The sequence below is a fragment of the Octodon degus genome, unplaced genomic scaffold (assembly GCF_000260255.1).
Source record: "Octodon degus isolate 3935 unplaced genomic scaffold, OctDeg1.0 scaffold00015, whole genome shotgun sequence".
In the NCBI taxonomy this organism is placed as follows: Eukaryota; Metazoa; Chordata; class Mammalia; order Rodentia; family Octodontidae; genus Octodon; species Octodon degus.
The window spans coordinates 11,679,638-11,702,945 of NW_004524591.1; the positions used below are offsets into that span (position 1 = coordinate 11,679,638).

Consider the following 23,308-nt stretch of genomic DNA (forward strand, 5'->3'; position numbering starts at 1 on the left):
TGTTAACAAAAACAGTGGTTTACATGTGCATATATGCCAGATTCATTAGGCAGGTAATGAAGCATTTGCACAAATGTAATTACATACGGCAATTCTGACAGTTCATAGCACTGCATTAATAATCACTACAATTAGTTCTGATGATGGAAGCAATTTACAGTGCGTCACATGTATAAATAATGGAGCATTTCCTGCATATGTCATTATTATGTATTAAGGATGCCACCTTGTTGTGACTTTCTCAGTAACATTCCCCTTGATTTGAAGTTAAAGGCAGATGAATGATTTTATTTTGTAGCTAAAATGTGTTTGCGGGTGGGAGTGGGAATGCCTCATCAACAACAGTTGTGTAAACTCTTATAAACATGATGGCTGGATCTCAGAAAGGAAGAACCATTGGTTCCTAACTTGTTCTGGCTTAATCCTTGCGAAGGAAACCTTTCCCATTAAGTCAGATCGTTAAGGGTGGGATGGAGTTATCAATCCCAACATGTTCCAGGCTTTCTCTAAAGGTCCTTGACGGGTTTCTGCCCATGTGGAACTCTGCCAGGTCATTATGGCAGGTGATCCAATGTGGTGTTGGATCCCAAAACAATAATGTGTCACTCCCAGACCAACTTCCATGTTCTTCTTCTAGTCTCAAAATACTCTGTGTGTCCTTTTCATGCACAAGCCAAAGAGCCTCCAATCCTCTCTTGACAGAATGCTTTGCCCGCTCACGTGAACTCCTCCTCTAGGCCAACCCAATGAACACCCCACTCCCAGCTTCCTCCTCCAAGATTCCCTGCTTCTCTTTAAGTAGCCCTTCTGCACAAGCCGTAAAACCTCCTCTGTTCCTCTTCTGTCTTTGATTTACATCTAAGGAAAAACCTTACAGACCTTTATCATCCCCTTCCTTGTATCTAAGGAGACATGGTTCTTAGATGTTCTTTTTATAGCCACTGTTACAGTTTTTGTTCATGTTTTCTCTTCAGGGTGATCCAGCTGCTATTAAAATACACGTGGCCAATCATATGGGAGTGTTCTCCCAAGGAACAGATTTTGAATCAGTTGTTTCCAAAATAAATTGTTTTAATATAGTTTGTGATGATCAATATTCCCAATCTTCATTTATTTAAATTTTTTTTTTTAACATTTATTTAGTGTGTGTGTGTGTGTGTGTGGCCAGCTCAGCCCACCAGGGGGCGCGGCTGGCTGGCATGTGGTGCTGGGGGATCGAACCGCGGTCCCTGGGCTTTTCCAAGCTTGTTCCAAATAGGTGCTTTAGACCACTGAGCCATCTCTCCAGCCCCCCCAATCTTCATTTATAAAATTAAAAATAAACCCGTACACTTCAAGCGTGTTTTGACCAATCTAATGAATATTTTGTGTTGACCTCATTGTGTGTTTAAAAAAAAACTGTTCCCCATAAAATTATTATGATCAGAATTTCAAAAAAAGAAATGGATCACTTAACACTTGCATTCACATTCTATGTAACTATCCCACAAGTCTGAGTCCAGGAATACTACCCAATTGAAGCTGAGTCCTGTACATAATTGAGGTAGAAATGAAAGGGAGAAAGGGAGGAGTTGACAAGTATGGTGTCTCCAGCACTCCTATCTGAGTCGGCTTCCTCAGTAGGATTCAAGCTAAGGCAGCTCTTGGTTGTCAGTGCAGCCTGCTGTCTCTCAGATGTCTTAGTCCAAGTTCTTTGCCACCCCAAAGCAACCTATGGAGCTGTTGGTTATGTCCACCTACTTTGGCTCTACAGATACCTTTTCAAGAAGGTACATATAAAAACAATGATCAGATTTAAAAGAAAATCAGTTATTGAGCTTTACTGATTAAAATCTTGAAGACATATTAGATTTGGTACTAAAGTACAAAACAGGGATTAATTGAAGGCAATCAGAAAGGGCAATGAAATGAACAAATATGTCCTCCCCACCCATTTCAGTGGGGTGAACATAGTCCATGGTGAGGTAGAGAGGGCGCATTGCACCTTTTTCTTGTGCATATCAAGCCAGCTTACAAGACGTATTTGAGGTTCAGTTATTCAAATTCAAATAAACTTGTAGCAAGTACCTTGGAATAGTTGAAGCAGTTTTACTTGCTCTGTTCTGTCACATCACGCAATAAGCACAGGCTATAATTACGTTTTTACTGGAATCATTGGGAGGCATTACACTGCCCCTGAGGGTATAAAGGTTCCTGTCTACAAAGGCTCCATCACACACTGGCATGTTTTGTAAACGCAGAGAAAGCAAAGGGGTAGCCAAAAGAGGCTTCGAATCCTGCTAAGCCAAACAAGAGGAGATAGAGATTTCTTACATAAAATATGGTACAGTCATTAGATACAGACCTTAGAGAAGTCACTCCATCAGCCAGAACATAAACTGCCTCAAGTCAGTCCATGGCAAAGGGATTTGTTTGCCTGGAGTTTAGGAAAGTGATAGAATTCAGAGCGTACCCCTAGTTCAACTTGTACGGCTATCTTTCCTTCAATCAGATAGTAATAACTGATATCAGGCTATAAAAAACAGGTAATGCTTCGGAGAACCCATGAACCAAGGACCTCTAAAAATTTTTGGATGAAAATTTGGATGTATAAGCTTTCCTACATAATATATTTCAGGAATGTTTCTATTTTCTTTCAATTTTGCCTAAAGAGTTTAGTGATACATTTTCACCAAATGTATTAGAATACACAAAATAATTCTCCCAAAAAATTCTGCACAGAAACTTAGACAATGTCCATACCTGTTTCTAGCACCCCTGTTGACAAGGGCTTTGGCACTGTTCGGTATGTGTCACTGCCTGGCCATGCTGAGGCAGGCGCTGTGGCCCAGGACATGCATGCACATCTGCCTGATTTTGTCCCCAGGTCCCATGGGAAGACCTCCGTTACCTCTTTGGTGAGATCATGTATGGGGGCCACATCACAGATGGCTGGGATCGCAGACTGTGCCGGGTGTATTTGGAAGAATTCATGAATCCATCTCTGGTAAGACATTTTTAAATTAATTCCACTGTGGAGAAAATTCTGGTAGGAATTGATGGACCTAATTTTACTACTCTGTGTGCTAACTCTTCATGCTTGTTGGCCTTCTGTGAGTGGGTTCCACTCTGTCTTCGCGGGAGTTTGGCAGTTTGTGATAAACGCAGGCCCTCAGGTGCCTTCCCGGATGTGCTGGAAGACAATGTGCATTTTCACCAGACCCTCAACTGGTGATTCATGCACATGTGTGACCATTCGAGGTGAGGTGCCCTATACACTGGCTTACAGGGGCAAGTCTCTGAGACACACAGGGCTGACACTGTTGCGCCACTGTACACACCAAAACACAGAGGCACAGTCCTAGCTCCTGGCCACTCTCCGAGAGCGGTGAGCCAGAACGTAAGCCTCTGACTGCAGTCCGAGTCCTCATTTCATGCTAGTTTTCTTACCTTCTACAGAAGTCACAGAATATTGTAAATTTTAGCCAATAAGACCTTGCTAAATAGGTGCTCAAGAAAAATGGGGTGAATAGGGCAGGTGAGATAGCTCAGCAGACTAAGTGCCTGCTTAGTCAAACATAGGCACTGGGGTTCGATCCTGGGCACGGCAGGCCACGTCATCCTCACCCCTGGGCATGCTGAGCTGGCCACCAAGACCTAGTATGGTGGTGCGCGCCTGTAATCCCAGCATGGGGAGGCTGAAAACAGGAGGATCACTATAAGTCCAAGCTATGTAGTGAGACCCTGTACCAAATACATACAAATAAAATAAAAATTTTTTAAATGAGGTGAATCAGTGCATGTTCTAATGGATTTTCTGCCTTGATTTAATCATTTCATAATGTAAATGTGTCAGAACATCTCATTGTACTCCATGAACATATATAATTAATATTTGTCAATTAAAATGAAATTAAAATCCAATGAGAATAATACAAATAATACTAAGTGCACTGTAAGGATTTTATTTGGATCTTTTATCAAACAGTTAAAAGCAGGATGACATATATGACACAAAGACAAATTAGCATTAATATATTATGGGAATGTGAAATTCCTGTTGACATCTTATGTATAATAACAAAAGAATACAGTTTTGTTTTGTTTTGTTTTGTTTTGTTTTGTTTTGTTTTAATGTGGGAGATTCAGCATGGCTGACTAGAGGAGGAGCCATGCTGGAGTTACTCAGAGAAAATCGACTAAGAACACAGGGAACTGAAAGAAAGGGAGAAACACACACCCTTCTGCTGAAAAGAAAGATGGTGACCTGAGAACCTGGTTCTTCCCGTGCTGTGAGAAAGGGATGGATCACCACTGTGCTGGTTCAGACTCCCAGAATCCTTTTCATTGTGTTAAGCCTATGTCTCTGGAGAAAACACTGACAACCAGAGCTCTTTTCTGGTAAAAGTTCTGTTCTTTTTTCTCACACTAAGAGCTGAGAGGCAGCCATGCTATGCTTCTATGAGCTGTCCAATGGTGCTCAGGTTCATAGCTGTTCCCAAGTTAGTTCTGGAAGACCTAGGCCACCTGGTTAGCTTTCTGTCACTGACAAAATATTTGAGAACTGAAGGGAGTATTTTGGCCCATGATTTCAGAAGTTTCAATCCATAGTCATCCCACCTGTGGCAAGGCAGTATACCATGGAGAGGGCAGCTGGGAGACCTGTTTACCCAGGAAGCAAAGAGAAGGGAGGAGGGGCCAAGGCCCCAGCAGCCCTTCAGGACCATACCAATAACCGCACTTCCACCATATACTGCCCCCCAAAGGATCTGGGCTCTCAAGCCATAGGCTTGCGGCCAAACTGTTAGGATGTGGCACTTTTCAACAAATGCCTGGAGCACAGCAGCACCCTATGCTGCACCATTCTATGGGGCAAGACACTACCTGTGCTTAGAGCAGCACTAGAGGATTTTTTAAGTTTGAGCAACTTCCTGCTTATAATTTCGGAAAACTTCACCTCAAGCATGGCATAGATGAGATCGCCTTCCTCTAGATTTTGAGTAATATAATCATGTATTGGAGGATACTAAAATCTCATAAAACTGAGTATAGATTTACTACTTTGAATAATATTAAACAATTCAGAAACAAGGCAGAAAACAAAATGATTTCCCTGCTATATGACCATTATCAAGTGGTTCTAATGAGCAGGATTTCACTTGTCAAAAAGATACTTTCTATTTAACACAATTGGAAGTCACGCCTCAGAAGAGGTCTAGGAGCAAGTTACCATGGAGATGGGAAAGCTAAACAGTGCCAGCAAATGACCTTTACAAAGGCTGATTTCTCCTGTGATGCTAGAGGTCAAGGGGCAGAGCAGGAAGCTCACACACATCTTCCCTCCCACGGCTCTGGCCCGGGCTAAGGGGGGATCACTGTTGCCAAACAAGACAGTCCATTAACCTTCACAAGTCTGAACTCCCATTCAAATAATTGTAAAATAAATATAGGTGATGCAACCTGCGGGGCATCACTGGTGTGTGTAAGCCCTTTAGAAACGTAGGTACCTGACCTTCCACACAGATCTGGTGAGATTTTCAGGATCAAAATGCTTCATTTGCAAGCTTGAGTCCTCAGTGGACAGTGCAACCTTCTCATCTCACCAAGGGAAATTAATGCACTTACTGACTCGTGTCACCGGCCGTAAATCTGTTACTTTGTTCCCCTGCAAGGATTTCTCCTCAGGCTGTTCAATAACACTTTGGCATCTGTAGGTTGTCTTTCTTGCCACTACTCACACTGCCTAATGTATTTGTAAATTAGTATCTGTGTTGCATTAGAATATGATCAATAGTTTGGGTTTAAAGTTCTGCTGCTATCAGAAGAACTGAAATGCTTCCAGTGGCGTCTGCCACGGGGAGATGGCGCTGGTGTGGGCAGACCTGGTGACATGGGCAGTACTAGAATTTTTATTCAGAGTAAGGACTAGCAAGGGACAGCAGGTGTGTTTCAATCCCTGGTACCGCATGCTCTGCCAGCCCTGGAATCCTGGGTGCTCAGCACAAGGCACCAAAACCAGGCGTGGTGGCACGTACCTGTAATCCTAGCACAAGGGGAGGCCGAGCTGTGTACGAAGACCCTGTACCAAGTAAACATTTTTTAAAAATGTCTTTTAAAAAAAGAATTAACCAACTTAAGAATGTGTCATGTCTGAACACAGGTCTAATGTTAAAAAATAATGCTTAATAATGAGAACACTATTTCCATTATGAAGTATAAAATTTCTAATATGTATTTTACAGTTGACTGTATATTTTTAGTATGTGATATAACAATGGAAACCATTTGTTAAACACCGGTGCTGTGTCAGGGGTCATTAACACATGTTGGATATATTATTTCTTCCTCTTACTACTGTCCTGCAAAGCATGTATTATCTCATTTAATCAAAAAAGCAGCTCAGGCTCAGGTCAAACAGTTGCTAAGCAGCAGAACTGGGATCTGAATATGCAAAGACTCTTTGACCAGTCTCCCCGTGTGCCATACTGCATTGGCAGGGGTGCTAGTCTACTTGTAGTCAGGGCATTGATCACAAAACACTGGGATTCTGAGCTCCCAGGGAGTGATGGCACCAAGAGCAAGGACAACCCGTAGGCCAGAGCTCTGGTCCTGCTATACACGTCCCGGCCAGCTTCGCCGCCGACCTCTGGGTACCTCAGCCTGCTCACACAATAAAATGAAAAGGTCATCTAGAAAACCACCAATGCATTTTAGGCTCCAAAGACAATATGATGATGCCATTCAACCTCAAGTCATTTCCAAAAATCCCAGCAGCACTTCCAGACCATGGTACTTTTGACCCAGAGGGCAAGGCCACATGTCCTTGTTTATACTCACAGCAACCTGGGACCGTTATGTCATTACCGAGATGACTTGGAGGGCAATAAAAGGGCAAAATTTTATTAAATGTCAGAAAAGGTGAAAAGAGCAACAATCCGATGGAGTCAGCATAGCAGGCAGAATGCTGGCTTCCCATTTCTAGTCATTGTGCCTGCCAGTGGCTTCTGCAGAGGTGACTTCGTAACCGTGGTGGTGTTTTCAGGATAGGGAAGCTGAGTCGGCCTAAAGATGAATCCCACTGATTTTTGTTTTATTAAGATGTAACTTGCTGACCATAAAATTTACTGATTGAAATTGCAGAAGTCAGTGTTTTTTGCACAATGGTGCAGCCATCGCCCTAACTTTAGAACATCGTCCTCATCCACTAAAATCTCTGCTCCCACTGAATCCCTCACCAGTTTCCTCTACCCTCCCGAACCACAGCGCTTTCCACTTGCCAGACTCTGGCAACCATTAATCTGTTTATCTCTGTAGATTTACCCATTCTGGACATTTTAGATAAATGAAATCATCTGATATGTAGCCATTGGTGTCAAATTTATTTTGTTTTCATGGGTTATAGATGCTGTAGCACATCAGAATTTCCTTCACTTTGATAATCTTCCTGCAATGATATACATTTTGTTTATTGGTAGCTTTAAGAGTCCTTCCTGTGGTGTGAGAGAGACGTGAGAGAGAAGTACAGAAATCCTTGATTGCTCAGCATGGGAGAGCTGCCCAAGAGAAGCAAGAACTCCCAGAGGGAGCTGGGAGTGGAGTTTTATCAGGATGGAATAGAGGTGGAGTTTACATCGAGGTCAGCTAAGGGGAAGACAATGGAAGTCAGGAGCAGCACAGCACACTGGCTCACTGCTGTGGTGACCCAGGAGACTACTGGCTGGGCACAGACCCATCAGCAGCCATTTTGGTTTTTTCTGGATTTTGGCTTTTTTTTTTTTCGTGGAACCAGGGATTGAACTCAGGCCCTTGCACTTGCCAGGGAAGCACTTATTCTACTGAGCCATCTCCCTGGCCGCTAGGGTTTTGGCTATTAAAACTAATGTTGGGGCTACATTTTGGATACAAATTTTGTGTGGACTTTGTTTTCAAAATTCTTTGGGAATGTGCCTGGAATGGATCAAATGGTAACTCTGTTCAGCATTTGGAGGAACCAGTGTGTTCCACCAGCAATGTATGAAGGTTCTGTTTCTTCCACATCCTCACCAATGCTGCTGCTGTGTACACTTTTTATTCTGGCTGTCTTGGAGTGGTGTCATGGTGGAGTTTAAATCTGAATGTTCCTAAAATGATGCTGAGCATCTTTTCATGTGAACATTGGCCACTGTGTTTCTTTTCTGGAGAAGGGTCCATTTAGAATAGATAATCTTTGAGATATTACAGCACCATCTTAAACAGCTCTCCCCCAAAGGCAAGAAAGGTGGCCACTCAGCACCCCACCAGCAAGTGGGAGGTCTCATAAAAGCCACTGAGTGAGAAGTAAGGTCTAGAGTCAGACAGGATTCACAGGCTTCCTGAAATCTTCCCTAAAAGAAATGCTGAAATCTTCCCTAAAAGAAAGAAGAATGCAAGTCTCTGCATGAACCAAACCTTGCTTTTCAAATGTTGTTTGACATCAAAGTAGGAATTCTTTCACAGGTTTTTTTCTTTCAGAACATCAAGATGCACTTTATAACAATGTCTGTACGTAAGACACAGCAAGACCATGTGTAGAAGCCTGCTTGGGGTCTAGCAGCTAGGTACCTAAGTAAATTCTCACAGCTACAATCATTAAGCCACTATTATGAGCCCCATTTTACTGATAAGGCTGAAACAAAGGTAGACTGTCATCTCGTACAGCCACCAACCCCCTGGGGATGGGCCCTGAGCCAGGCCTGCCTGCTACAAGTCTGCAGGCCTTTCCTTTGACTTTGGCGCTGCTTCGCTTTGCTCATCACCTGGCACAGAGAAGGCCCTCCATAAGCACACTGCCTCATTGTCTTTCATTTGGAGTCCCACCAGCATTGAGTACGCACTCAAAATCCAGTTCCTGTGGCACTTTAATTTTTCCAAATGACTCCAGTTTTGGTTAGAGTTTTTCTTTTTTTTTGGTAGGGGGAGGAGGCATTTTGTTTTGAGACAAGTTCTTGCTATATAGTCCAGTCTTGCTTTGAATTCATTATGCAAGTTGGTCCAACAGTTGCGGATTGAATTCATTATGCAGCCCAAGCTGGCCTCAAACTCATGGCTATCCATCCTCCTGCCTCAGCCTCTCAAGTGCTGGGATTACAGGTGTGCACCACCATGCCTGGCTAAGTCTGGGTTAGTTTCCTTGAAATTTTGTTTTGAAGGATGAATTAACTGCCACCTTTCAAAATGTCCAGTGACCTAATGAGCACTAACAGAGGAGACCAAGTGCTTGTTGTAGAAAATAAAGTTCAACTTGTGTTTATTCTGATTTGGGTTCTTAAAATGCTATTTTTGCTAAGCAAAAATGGGTTTAATTTTCCTTACAATCTTCTTTGGGTCACTCTGAGTCAAATGACATTTCAGTTTCCATTATTCTTATTTATCAGAAGTGACAACAATGTGAACAGATGATCAGAGCCAAGCCTGGCAACAGGTGATGGGAAAGCCTCCCTCGTTTCTTCCCATTTCACTGGGTTAAGATCTGTTTCTGGTAGACCGAAGGATTATATAATGAAAAAAACTCTCCTGGTATAAAGTAAATGGAGACAAACATGCAGATTTAAATATTAATAATGCCCTTAGAATTCACAGACAGTAACTGAGCACTGTTAAGGAACAAGCCAACATCGTTCACAGATCCATGACCAATTCTGTAGAAAACCACATTTAATTTGTCTCCTTGACAGTCTTAAGTTCACTAGGAGCTAGGTCATATGAGCCTTTCCTGCTTCCATGGTTTGCTCTATGGCACTAAGTAAACAGTGCGTATTATTGAGTGGACTAACAAACACTCGCTGTCTCCAAGTGACAGTGAGGGGACACAGCACAGATCACATGGCCACAGACAAATCTCGCTTTCAGAAACTGACTTAGGAAATCTAGGCAGAAAATAACTATATGAAGTGATAATTAAAGAGCATCCTTCTATATATTTATGTGCAAATATACACAGAACTTACAGCACCTCTGAGAAAACTGAAGCTGAGAGGTTACCTGCCCCAAGAACAGCGCAATTGGAAGAAAATCTCAGAGTATGCTAAATTTACTAGCCGTGTTTATGGCTGCAGAGACCCAGGCCTGTAAGGTTTTTGGTGACGTGTTGAAGACGTGCATTCTGACTGAGGGTTTGGTGGTGCTCACATCTGTTCAAAGCATGGCTCTGTACAGAATGTCTGCCCATCTCCAAGGGCAATAAAGAAATAGGTGACCACGGAAAAGGCCACGTGTCTGGAGTCTTCCATTCACCAGGCAGCTGCGTACTGAGCAGCAGCAGGTGCCAGCCCCAGCCCACCGTCTGTGGATCTAGAGAGGACCACTGCCAGCCTTTGCCCTGAACAGCCCACAGTCCTCGGGAGGCAGCAGCAACCTGCCTCTCACTCTCTGTGGTAGCCTATGAAATGAGACTTACTTAACAACCACATATTTTTCAGTAGTTACTTGTAACACTCGTGTCATACATAAAATGACTCAAAGCAGTAGTGGCAAGTATGGTTCACAAGGAGAAGAAAGTATAGACTACAAACAGGTTTGTACTACACTGAGTTCAACATTAAGATGAAAATCAAACATCTGCCTAGGCAGCGAATGTCCATCCTCATTTTCTCCCTGGGAAATGGGGGTGTTTGAATCAGTGGGTAGAAGCAGAATGACCATTAGGCAGTGCGAGCACACTCCTCTCATTCCTCATGTATCACATGGCTCCCAGCTTTCTTAGGACAGGATTCAGGTCCATCCCTGTAGCTCTCTCCAGCCAACAGCCTCAAAGTGTACACAGGGAAGCGTCAGATCCTACTGCTTGTCTAGCATGATGCTGGGACCTTCTTGCCAGTTCTCAAGGGTGTTTAGGCAGCCAGGAGTGACTCCAACCTAGTTTTGGAAAAAAATGCCATTCCCTCTGTGGTTACAGATTGAAGACGAGCTCATGCTGGCACCAGGCTTCGCAGCCCCTCCCTACCTGGATTACTCAGGCTATCACCAGTACATAGAGGAGATGCTGCCTCCAGAGAGCCCCACACTGTACGGCCTCCACCCTAATGCTGAGATCGAGTTCCTGACAGTGACGTCCACCACTCTCTTCAGAACTCTGCTGGAGATGCAGCCCAGGAGCGCACTCAGCAGTGATGAGCTAGGGCAGTCTACAGAAGACAAGGTAGTCTCTTCTTTTGTTAAATTAAGACCTCTAAACAGCGTTAATCATAAATGTAGAATTCAATGAATTTTGACCTCTGTATGTGCTCAACCACCATGTGCACACCAAATACGAAGCATTCTCAACAGTCAAGGCTATTCATGCTCATTAGCAGGGAGGCTGCCTCTGCACTTCCTAGAGGTCACCGACATCCTTGGCACTACACTCATGGGTTAGGCTTATCTTTAAATACATGGAATCATGCAGTATATATTTGTTTCTATCAGGCATCTAACTCTACCTTTGTATGATTCATACATGTTCATATATCAATTGTTTACTTTTGCTTCGTATTTGTGTGAATGTACATTTAACCACTCTACTATGGATGAATTCTGAACTGTTTCTAGTCTTTCCACTAAAGTCATGAACAGTCTTAGTCCTCTGCTGACAGGTGCTCCTCATAATACTCATTTCTCCACCCCCTGCAGTGTGACTGCCAGATCCAGGATGTAATGTTTAGCTTCAACTGTACTGTTTTCTCAAGTTACTTACCAGCTAGAATCCCACTAGCAGCACGGGCAAGTTCAAGCTGTACTACCTCCTTGAAGTTTTGCTAAGGATCATGCCATCGTAGTGGTCTTAATTTTGCATTCCTCAGTTGAGGAAGATACTGAACATCTTTTGAAATGCATGATCACTGGAAATACTGTCATGTGAAGTACATCTTGCTCAGGCGATTTTTGAGTTGTCAATCTTTTTTCTTATAAATTTATAATATTCTGGATTTTTTTTATCATATATATGAACTTCAAGTATCTTCTCCAAATCTGTGGCTAGGCTGTCCTCTCTTAATGTGTTTTGGCTTGGTTATTTATTATGGTGTCTTTTTCAATTGTCTCAGAAGACTGGCATCTGTCTTTGAAATATTTTATTATCCTAGAACAGAAGAATAGTTACGGCACATGTGCTGTAACAGCGCACGCACACACACACACACCCCAGTATGCTTCAGTTTCCTAGTTATCCAGGTAACAGTTCCTATTCCAGTTGCTTCTAAGAACCAATCCTCAGGGATAGGGATATAGCTCAGCAGCATAAGCACCTGCCTGGCAAGTGCAAAGTCCTGAGTTTGATCCCTAGTACCGCAAAAATCAAACAAAAAAGAATCAATCCCCAACTGGCAAGCCATTCTTCCTTTACTTCCTGCTTACTTATCCCACATCAGCCCTAGACCAACAGAAGTCAGGGCCTGATATTTTGGGAATGATCCAGGGATGTAAATCAATTGGCCCCCAGTCCTGGGTGTCACTTCGTTGCTTCTGTTTGGTGCAGCAGTGCCACTGTGAGTTGTTTATTGTCACTGGAACTCTAAAAGGTTTGCCATCGCTGCCCTAGAATGATGGGAATGAGAAATGACCTTTTTTACCTTTAGATAAAAATTGTTTCTCGTTTGAAACCTGAGTAGCTGATTTTAAATTAACACTTCTTTCAAAATTATTAATCAGGATTCAATTGACAAAGATTCAGATTAAATGGAACTCACTAAACATCAGATCTAATTATGTAGTCTCAGGAATTTCTCATATTTCTTAAGCTTTTCAATTATTTCCTGAAATAGGTAATTCAGCAAGGCTTATTGCCATTTAGAGGCCTTAGAATCTGTTGTAGCATTTTATCCTTTTACTAGCATCTTTTCTAGAAAAATGGTCCATTTTTAATAAGATTCTCAAGGAAAAGTGCATCCTTTGGATGAACAGCTGAATGATGAATAATGAATGATGAATAATGTCAGAGAAGCAGCAGTAGATGATGGACATCCATGTCTAGTTTCTGTACTTGTAGCTTTCCAACCAAGCTGGTCATTACACCAGAAAATGCTGAGCACTTGAGGTAAAGATGGCTCAACCCCCAAAACGTAGACTGTAACCAAGGCCATACAGTAGCTAGGAATTATTAACACTATTTTACAGATAGCCCTTTAATACACAAGAGCGCTCACTAGCAGTCGCTATTTCAGAAGCAACTTCAGCTTATTTGCAAGGCAGGACAGCTAGAAAGGACCAGTGGGTAATTCTACAAGCCATTCCATTACCCAGCCATAGTACTGTACTGTCTCATACTAGCTCTAGCAGTGCAGTAAGAATTTGCGATTTCAAGACCTGACAAATTGGCTCCAGAATGCTACAGCTACTTGCAAGAGGGATGTCAGTGTCACTAACAGTAATCTGAGAGAGCAAGAAAGAGAGAAAGCCTCCTGAGGTGAGCCGGCAGTGCTTTTCAAGTATTTGCTTTTTAGGTATTTATTGCTTTTCCCAGCTCAGTGAAGCTCATAGAACATGCATATGGGTGATATGTGCCGATTCACATCTTCAATGATGAATCTTTCACTTCTTCAGGGCAACAACTGTAGAAGAGAAAAGCTTCTATATTGTTGAAAGATGTTGATCCAAATGACCCAAGGCTATTCTGGTTAGAAGGGCAGCATCAGTTAACAGAATTAAATGCTTTAAAGGGCCTCTTTGACCCATGTGACTTTTAAGAAGACCTTATCCCTTAGGAGGCCACGATCTCAAAAAATGAGTATCCAAGTGACATTCACTGATAATATGTGCTGAAACTTTAAAAACTTTAAAACACTGCAGATCTGCTCTTATTTACATAATAAAATGCATGATTATTTTGTTACAATCTATAAACTAAAGAAACATTACAATGTTTACCAGAGTTCACCTCTCTCTTGGACACTGCATTAATGAATATCATATGCCCTTACAAAATACCTGATACATAACCACACTGATGGTTTAAGCATCATGGCTTAACACCAGTCACATGCAAACATAGCTACTCAAGGCCTCGAACCTATGCATCTGATATGTGTAACAATATTTAGAAAGAGTCTGCTCAGCTGTCAGGGTTGAGAGCTCCTAAGGTTCCCCAAATAATGGAGTTCTAGTCCTTCTGATCAAATCTTCACATACAAAGGGCAAGTGGTTGATAACTAGTTTTATACCCCTGAAGGCTAGTGAGGGACACTGTGAATAATCAGTAGTCTCCTTGACTGCATTTTGGAACCTAAAACAACATGGCTGAAACTGATGCAGAAACACTTGATGAGGCTGTGCTACTCAGCCCACCTACAAGGGTAGCAGGCATCTTTAAAATATATTGATAGCCAGATGTAGTGACACATGCCTGTAATCCCAGCTCTTCAGGAGACTAAAGCAGGCCAGTTGTTAAATGTGGGGCAAGCCGAATTGATCAAGATCCTATCCTATAAAGAGGCTGTGTTTGATATTCAGACAGATAGTGAGGTTAAGCTCAACTGCCTATGTTGTAGGGTAATAATAATAAGCTTCTCTTCTGGAGGGTTAACAACCCAAGTTTGCAAACCAAAAATTAGAGAAAAAGAAAGGCTGCAAGGACAGCCTACATTTTGGCCCTAGCCTTTCAAGGTCAGTGAGAACTCAGCACATAAGAGAACCTGTACTGTAACATCATGTAACTCAGTTGTGCCCCAAATTTTCTGATCAAGGAGATTATGAGGCCACAGAGGAAAATGACTGATGATGTACTGTGCCTAAGGAGAGTCACATGGAGAGAAAACATTCACTCAGGCTTTCACAGACAGCAAACTGGTCAAGCAATGGCTGTGACTCATCCACATGGCTGACACTGACAAAGGATCTACAAACGGCAGTACAGGGTTTCAGGACAAATCCTGAGGGGATCTGACTGACCTTGGCAGATATAAAAGCTACATTTCTTGTTATATAGGTCCTGCTTTATCTCGGGCTTAACCATCCAGCAGAAAAGTATAAAAAGTAAAGCCATATTAATATGCAGAGCTGTAAAAGGCTCAAGTCAACGACTTCTGACATTGCCAGTCCTACGGAAAACCCACTACTATTACGGACTTCTGGACTACATTGGAATATTTTGCTGAATTCACACACCTACAATATTTAAATGACAACGGGATACCATTCTCTAACAAAACTAAACAAAAAAAGGGGATACAAATGAAGGACCATTTTGTATCTGTATATACAAAATAGGATATACAGCTACTTTCTCTTAATTCAATGAATAGACAGATTTGTTCTAATAGTATTTGTGGACAGGATATCATGTCTGCATCTTGTACTATGAATAACCACTAAAAAGACAACATTATGCAATGTATTAATTATTGAAACTGTCCTACTAATCGGTTTTGAAACTGTCTCGTTTCTCAATAGAATTTTTTTTTTTTTTCTGGTTTTAAAATAATTTCATAGGTCTGTTTAAATTTCATGTCTCAGAGCATACATTATTTAACCAAGAGGTGCTGAACAGAGATTGTAAAAAGGGAGGAAACATTTAGGATAAGAAACCAGCTCAATTCCGTAAGAATTTGATCCTACTTTGTAAAGTTTTACTAGGATAAATTTCTATCATACTTCTTTTGTGCTTACAAAAAACATTAACTTCTGAATTTCCAATGTTGTAAATAAAATTTTTACAATTAAGTATGCATTCAATTGACATACAAGGCAACCAATAAACTTCAATAGAATTATTTTAAAAAATTAAAATTAAAAAATAAAGAGGCTGGTAATATAGCTTTGCATTCCGTGGGCTCAATTCCCACCAAAAATTGTAAAATGTATTTAAAGAGATCTTTGCAAATTGGATGATGGACTGAGACTTGAAGAAGCAAAATGTCTGTCACCATTAACAAGACTGAATAGGAGATAAAGTTTTGTGTTAATGATTTAAGGTTAAGAATGTCTTGGATGACATTTTGGAGAAACTTCCAGAAGAGTTCAACATGGCAGAAATAATGCAAAAGACCTCAAATAGGAGCCCATATGTTCTTGTTTGTTTCCAAGAATGTGAGAGGATGAACATTCTCATTCGGGAAATTCGTGTGTCACTGCAACAACTGGACCTTGGATTAAAGGTAAACTTGAAGTGGGACTAGACAGGGCTTCACCGTATTGGCAGATAGTCACCGTGTGGTCTTTTTTCTCCATGCAAGGGGGAGCTGACGGTGTCTCCTGACGTGGAGGCCCAGCAGTCGGCACTGAGTTACGACAGGGTTCCCTGCACCTGGAGCAAGCTGGCTTACCCATCTACTTACGGCCTTGCTCAATGGTAAGCTACATCTTCCTGCTGCCAAGGCCATTAGTGCTGGTGCTGGGTTAGCATTTTATATCATGTTTCTTAAGAATCCCAGAAATGAGTGCTTGCCTGGCAAATGCAAGGGCCTGAGTTCAATCCCTAATTCCGCAAAAAAAAATTTTTTTAAATCCCAGAAATGGACTGACCAGCCACCAGACAGACACTACTACCCATTTCTCATGTCAAAGGCAAAAATGATATATGTGGGTTGGCAAGGTAGCCTAGCGGACTAAGTGCCTGCTTAGGCAAGCACAGGAACCAGGTTTCGATCCCTGATACCATACATTCAACACCAGCCCTGTCCCCATCCCCAGGCGCCCTGAGCTTGTGACACAGTCTGGCATGGTGATACACACCTGTAATCCCAACAATGGGGGGGGCTGAAAACAGGAGGATCACTAGGAGTCCAACCTGCATAGTGAGACCTTGTACCAAATAAATTGAAAAAAATAAAAAAGATACGTGTGTATCAAAGGCAAAAATCCACTCAAAGCCAGGCTCAGAGCAAAATTCAAATTCACTTAAGTATTTGTTTGGGACAAAATACACTATGTCTCAGTTTTTCATCTGAAAAAACATAGATAACAATAAAATTTCCTGAAGTTGCAAGATTTGGATGGCTGTGGAAGGCCACTTCGCTTGCCCTCCCGTTACCTTGGATCCTTTGTTTTCTAAGCTCAGGGTACAGATACCATCTCACAGAGCACAGAATTTCTCATGCTCTGCACATCTGTAATCTGACTGTACACCAACAAACCACAGATTTATACAATTTCCCACTATTGTTATGCTTTTCTTTTTCATGGTCCCCAGCCCTTTTTTCTGACTTGGTTTTAGTTTCCTTTGATTTAGCTTCACTCATTCCTGTTACTTTATTATTACTTTTTAATTTGTGTGTGTGGCCAGCTCAGCCAACCAGGGGGCGGGGCTGGCTGGCATGTGGTGCTGGGGGATTGAACCGCGGTCCATGTGCTTTGCTAAACTTGTACTAAGTAGGTGCTTTAGACCACTGAGCCATCTCACCAGCCCATTCCTGTTACTTTAATAGAGACCTTTCTATAGTAACATCACTTTCTTTTTTAATCTTTTATTTGGTACAGGGTGGTCTTGCTATGCAGTTCAGACTCATCGTGATCTTCCTGTCTCAGCCTCCCCAGGGAGGGATTATAGGCATGCACCACCATGCCCCATTTCAGTGGCTAGCACGGCATGAGGTACTGGAGATGAAGTTCGGGTCCTTGCGCTTTGCAGACAGACATTTAAGACTGCTCAACTATCTTACCAGCCCCAGTGCATCAACTTTTCTTACACAATATAAACATTTTTTCCCCTGGGAACCTGCAGCTTCTCTGAACATCAGTCACCTGCTAATGTGATTTTATACAACATTTCTGCTTATAGTGGTAATCATTTTCATTTTTGCACATCAGCGTTGCTCAGCATACCTTGTTCTGAGCTCCCTTTTCCTGCAGTACAAGCCACATGGTGCCGGGGAGGGGAGATGGCTGGTTTGCATCCATTTTCCCCAAGATGGCCTCAGACTTCTGGGAAACTACAGGGCACATGACTCCTTTCTCTGGTGATAGACCCCATCCTCTTTTTCCTAGCACTGATTAAATGTATTTGTCATTCCTTTATAATTTTCTCTTTACCCCTAAGGTCCTACAAGTTTACTACCATGTCTGGTTGTGTATTTTTAAAAATGTATACTGCTTGGTACTTGTGCTGTTACAATAGATGAGGTTCACCTGTAGCTTCCATTGTTTCAAGTTTCTTAGCCCTTAGGTATCTGAGTATTTTGCTTTTCCATTTTCTTCAATCTCTTGATCCAAGCTATTTTACTGTGTTTCTGTAGTATTTCAGTTGATTGAGTCAGTTCCAGGTGATTTTCATTCTGTCTGCAGAGATAATGAAAAAAGATCTCTGTCTTCCCTAGAATTGTCTTTTTTTCCCCAGTATTCCTATTTCCTGAAAACTTCCTATTTGTTGGATTTGCTCATGGAATTCAGAAGATAGTTTGGCTGGTTCTGATTTTCTTCTCACACGCAGCTGGGAGACTTGGCAAGCCTCACTGTCCAATCCAGGGCTACTGCAGATGCTGGAGGACAGTACAACCTCTGCCCTCTTTAAGTAGCATCATGTTTTCCTCCTGTTACCCAAAGAATTGGTCATATTTGTAATCCCTATAATTAAGGTACTTATTAGTATTATCTAATCCAATTTTTGTAGTAATATTCTAGTAATGTCACTGTACAGATTGAAATTTATGAATTAAGGAAACTGAAGCGTTTTTAGAATTACTATTTCAACCCTCATCTATTTTCTACCTGTTTGCCTTTTATTTCCTCCACTGGATTTTGCTCTTTTACTTTTATCTCTATAACCTATTTTTCCTCCTTTCCTGGGATTGTCCAAGTTAATCTCCTTTTGCTGTTCCTAAATCATAATCTTATTTATATAAGCAGTCAGTTTTAAAAAAATTGTCTGGCTGCCCTTTAACCTATGAATCTTTTTCTTCCACTGTTTTTCCTGCTCATTCCATTTGTCTTTGTGTAGAACCTTGCTCCTTTTTATACTAGTTTTACTAAACCAGCTATAAGAATTTTAATGCGGAGCAGGGCCCAAGGCCCATATGTTCCAAGCTAGCAGACATAAACACTGTCTTTCCTTCTTCGTAGCCTGCCATCAGGCAGACACCCCTGCCACACTGCTCTGTGGAGGGAGATTCCACATGCAGCCTTGCTTTCTCTCCATCTGGGAGCCAGACAAGCTCTCCTGCAGTGCCAGGGCTAGGCCTCTCCTCCTGCTGATGTCACTGCACTGAGCAGCATTTGTTCTAGGTGTGCCCCACTCCACCCCTTCAGCAGCCCTTGAAACCTCTTCAAGGCATGAAGCATTCCCGAGTTTTATCAAGGCTCCTGTGTTCTTAGCTTCACAAGCTAGGTAACACCTAGGAGTGGCGCACCACTTGCACAACTCCACGGATGAGATCCTCTTTGGTCACCTGTACCTTCCTCTCCAGGTAATCGCTACATGCAGGACCTCGCCTTGCACTCTTTTTTCTGCTGTCCCCTCTGGCAGCTCTGTCTTGGCAAAGCCCACCTCCCTGTCATCAGGCATGAGCCTTCCCTGGTGTCCTCTCCTCATTCTGCAAGCACCTCCTGTTGGGTCTTGTGAGTGCAGAGCACACTGAGGTGACTTGTAACACACCACCACATGATGCTGGGAGGAGCTTCATAAAAGGGGTAAATGCGGGGAGCCTGCCCCTTAGCTCAATTCTTTAAGTGGCTACTTCAACAAAGCAGTCAGGCTCAGGTTGCTGTGGTTCGATCCCCACAACACAAGCCAGCCAGTCATGCCTTGAAGGCATTCGGGGCAAAAAACAAAACAAAACAAAAAAAAAAAACACTTCTGCCATTTGGGGGCCAGGGAGATGGCTCAGTAGAATAAGTGCTTGCCTGGCAAGCACAAGGGCCTGAGTTCAATCCCCGGTTCTGCAAAAAAAAAAAAAAAAAAAAAAGGGGGGGGTAAATGCACAATTTCCCATTCTTCATTCTTCCTGCCCCTACTGGGGACAGTTCAGGTATTGAGTCTCCACAGGAAACCCCTCCTCTGAAGGGAGAGCCCTGCAGATCACTAGGGAAGGACTTTACTGCCGTCACTAGTGAGGGTCCCTGTCTTCTGAAGTGTACTGGAAGGCATCTGTTTTACTAAAAATCTTTTTTTTCTGCCTTGTACCAACCAGGTTTAATGACCTCCTCTTGCGCTGCAGAGAACTGGACACTTGGACCCAAGACCTAGCCCTTCCAGCTGTGGTGTGGCTTTCCGGCTTCTTCAACCCTCAGTCCTTCTTAACTGGTAAGGGTGGAGAGGGGCTGCCTGGACACCCTGGGACCCCAGCAGTACTGCTTGCTTTGCTCCCTGCCCTGCTCAGCAATGTTCCTGCAGCAGCCATTACACAGGCTGCAAGAGTACCAGTGGCATCCACAGTGGAGACAAAGCTGCACCAGAGTCTGCAGAAGCAGTGCAAAAGCAAGCAGACAGAACAGAAGCAAATCGCTGTTCAGTACAGCCTGATACTAAATTAGGTTTAAGCGGCCTCAGTTTGCCATGCTCTACCCTGTAGCACCCCCACGCAAAATCCCCAGGACCCTACAATTTCCCATGGCAACTCAGAGCACCTCAGCCTACTGGTGGCTCCCGAGCCGTTGACATGCAGCTTTTTGATCTCCTGTTCCTTCTCCCACAGCAATCATGCAGACTGTGGCTCGGAAAAACGAGTGGCCACTGGACACAATGTGCCTGACTGTGGAAGTTACCAAAAAAGTGAAGGAAGATTACAGCCACGCCCCCAGGGAGGGTGCCTATCTCCATGGGCTCCGAATGGAAGGTGAGCCACTTGGAGGGCCTCTCCTGCAAGGTCCGAGATGGCCTTGGCCCTTGTTTCTCAGGGCCTACTCACTTACACAGTGGTTTCATACTAGGGGAAGCACCCTATTTCCCTTCCAACAATGTAAGTGCCAAAGTGTGCGTTGGGTGGGAGTCACTGGACTACCTGGCTGCCTCTCACTGCATACACATATCGGGTGTTAATGCCCCGCAGGGCAACTCCACACCTACCCCATGCTGCTTTTCAATATAATGCTGTTGGTAAACTGGCTCCAATTTTCATTACCAGACCTTTTAAGGTGCCCTTTTGCATTGCTCATCTCTAAGAGAATTAGACCCCAGATTTTCCAAATTTATTTGCCTGTACATTATTTTCCAGGACATCTAGTCCTTGCCAGGATGTGTCTCAATTCAGATACTGCAGGGCAGGGTCGGAGATTCAAAAAACTTGTTCTAAGACAGAACAATTATGCTTCTTAAGGGGTGATGAACTTCCTTTCATGTGTCTGGCTAAATTATAGACAAATATCATTGCTCCGTGTATATAGATAAGGTGACCTCTCTCAAATCTCAGGCATGGGCCAGCAAGGTCACGATGCCACAGACAAGAAGAGAGATAAAATCAGAATGTTTATTGCCTCAGTTATAAAATCAGTCTGAACAGACTACACAGTTGGCAACGGCTGTTTCTGCCATAGGTGCCCGATGGGACATCCAGTCCGGAACTATCGTTGAAGCCCACCTCAAGGAGCTGACGTCCACGATGCCGGTCATCTTTGCCAAAGCCATACCCATGGACAGACAAGAAACCAAACACACCTATGAATGCCCTGTATACAAAAACAAAACGAGGGGCCCCACCTACATCTGGACCTTCAGGCTGAGGAGCAGAGAGAAGACGGCCAAGTGGGTGCTGGCAGGGGTGGCTCTGTTGCTGGAGGCCTAAGGCAGCCCTCGGACTGGGACTTAGGTTGCTCCCGCAGCGCACAGTAAGAATTTCCTATCATGTCACACCATTCCTATTAATTTATGGTACATAAGGGCATAAAACATTCTAGTTTATGTAATTTTTTAGTAACTTACACAGGCATTCAGTTTTTAAAAGTAACAGTGGAGAATGGGACAGAAAGAAGCAAATACAGAAGATAATACTAGACACCTGTTCAGGAAGTATGTTCATTGATTGTAGCTTTCATTGATTGTAACCTAGAGTTCCTCTAGGAAATCCCATCTCAACACAAAAATATACTATCTCTCACATTTTCACCAAGATTCCACTGAATCTCAAAAACCGAGCAGCCTGAAGGAAGGGAAATTTTAGTTCTTATGGATAGTAAACATCAAAATCTTTTTAAATTAAAACTTAGCCCTTAAATTCTTTCAAACTAGAAGCAGCAGGCTCCAGGCAAGTCATGAAGGGAAAGATAGGCCCTCCCAGGCCTCCAGTGTGTATAACATGACAGTCCACTTTTGTTTAAATAAAAACAAAACTCTTAACTCTCATGTCATGTGGTTAATTGCACTTTGTAAATCAGGGAACATTCTTCAGCATAAGTGACCCATAGCAGGATAAACTACATGGCTGGAGACAAACACACAGGATACCACAAACTAGAGGTAATGATGCCAGTAACATGGCATAGCATGGTTGGTAAGTGAAAGGTAATTTAACCACGGCAAAGGAAAGCGTTGCTTATACAAGGTCTTCTTGGTAACTTACCTGAACTCTAACTACACCCCACTTAAACTGTGCTGCTTTCTAAATCATACTTAGAACAATGCAGTGTATATATGGATATAGATTCCTCTATTTTCCTGAAAAATCTTTTTAAGCATATACACAATTTTTTAAAAATAATATTCAGAAACAGTCAACTCTACAAAGAATTTCAGTATAAAAATACAGCTTTTCGAAGTCTTAGGCACAAATGGTATACATGTCTTCTTGGAGCGGTCAGAATTGGCCTCTTCTTTTTCCTCTCACTTGTCCTTTACCAACTGCTTCTGCAAACTGAGAAAAAGATGAGAAGTAGCTCATAAGGAGTTAATCAGCTGGAGGTAAAGAACCAAAAGCCAAGAATACCAGCCCCTACCTGCTGCCCCTCAACGCTCTGGCTCCTATCATGGACACACCTGGATACCATGTGTCCCAAGGGCAACAGCCCACTTGTATACTCCAATACCAAGCTTCAGAGTTCCTTGCCGCCATGGCACTTGCAGTCCACAACTCTGTGTCCTCGCCCCAATGCACAGAACCTGAGATCGCCTCTGTTCAGAGATGTCACTCTGGCTGCCTCGGGCTCTGGGCAGCCCACCTCAGCTGGCCCTGTCTGTCTTCCATTTCTCGTAACAGGACGTTTCAGTATGGAGGCAATTTCCCAATAGGGAAAGGCACACTCCTGAGCCTCTTCAAAGCAACAGACACAGAAGGGATGGCCCTGGAGGTGCTTTCTATAGTCAGCCATGCAAGACAGCAGCAACTGCTTGCTAGAGGATCTTCCAGAACAGATCACACCGCCCTCTGCAATTGCTGGAGACTCACCTCTCCAGGTATTCCTTAACATTATCATAGCCATAAAACTTGGCTAGATGAATGAGGATCCCTGTGGCACAGCGGCCGTCACGTCTCCGACAGTA

The 23,308-nt window shown here is 42.9% G+C and overlaps 2 protein-coding genes across 2 annotated transcripts in view; one reads left to right on the forward strand and one right to left on the reverse strand.

Moving 5' to 3' along the window:
- Positions 1 to 22,155, forward strand: part of Dnah11 (dynein axonemal heavy chain 11) — a 375,268-nt gene extending 353,113 nt beyond the window's left edge. The window contains exons 73-79 of the mRNA XM_023709848.1: positions 2,867 to 2,986; positions 10,892 to 11,134; positions 15,879 to 16,061; positions 16,140 to 16,255; positions 20,028 to 20,140; positions 20,532 to 20,672; positions 21,370 to 22,155. Of these exons, the coding sequence (XP_023565616.1) occupies positions 2,867 to 2,986; positions 10,892 to 11,134; positions 15,879 to 16,061; positions 16,140 to 16,255; positions 20,028 to 20,140; positions 20,532 to 20,672; positions 21,370 to 21,617 (1,164 nt within the window). The 3' untranslated portion in view covers positions 21,618 to 22,155. The remainder of the gene's footprint in view (positions 1 to 2,866; positions 2,987 to 10,891; positions 11,135 to 15,878; positions 16,062 to 16,139; positions 16,256 to 20,027; positions 20,141 to 20,531; positions 20,673 to 21,369) is intronic.
- The window catches only part of Cdca7l (cell division cycle associated 7 like), a 50,170-nt gene continuing 48,693 nt past the window's right edge, over positions 21,832 to 23,308 (reverse strand). Inside the window, exons 9-10 of the mRNA XM_004626558.3 lie at positions 23,214 to 23,304; positions 21,832 to 22,682 (exon numbers count right to left, since the gene is read on the reverse strand). Coding sequence (XP_004626615.2) covers positions 22,652 to 22,682; positions 23,214 to 23,304 — 122 coding nt within the window. The 3' untranslated portion in view covers positions 21,832 to 22,651. The remainder of the gene's footprint in view (positions 22,683 to 23,213; positions 23,305 to 23,308) is intronic.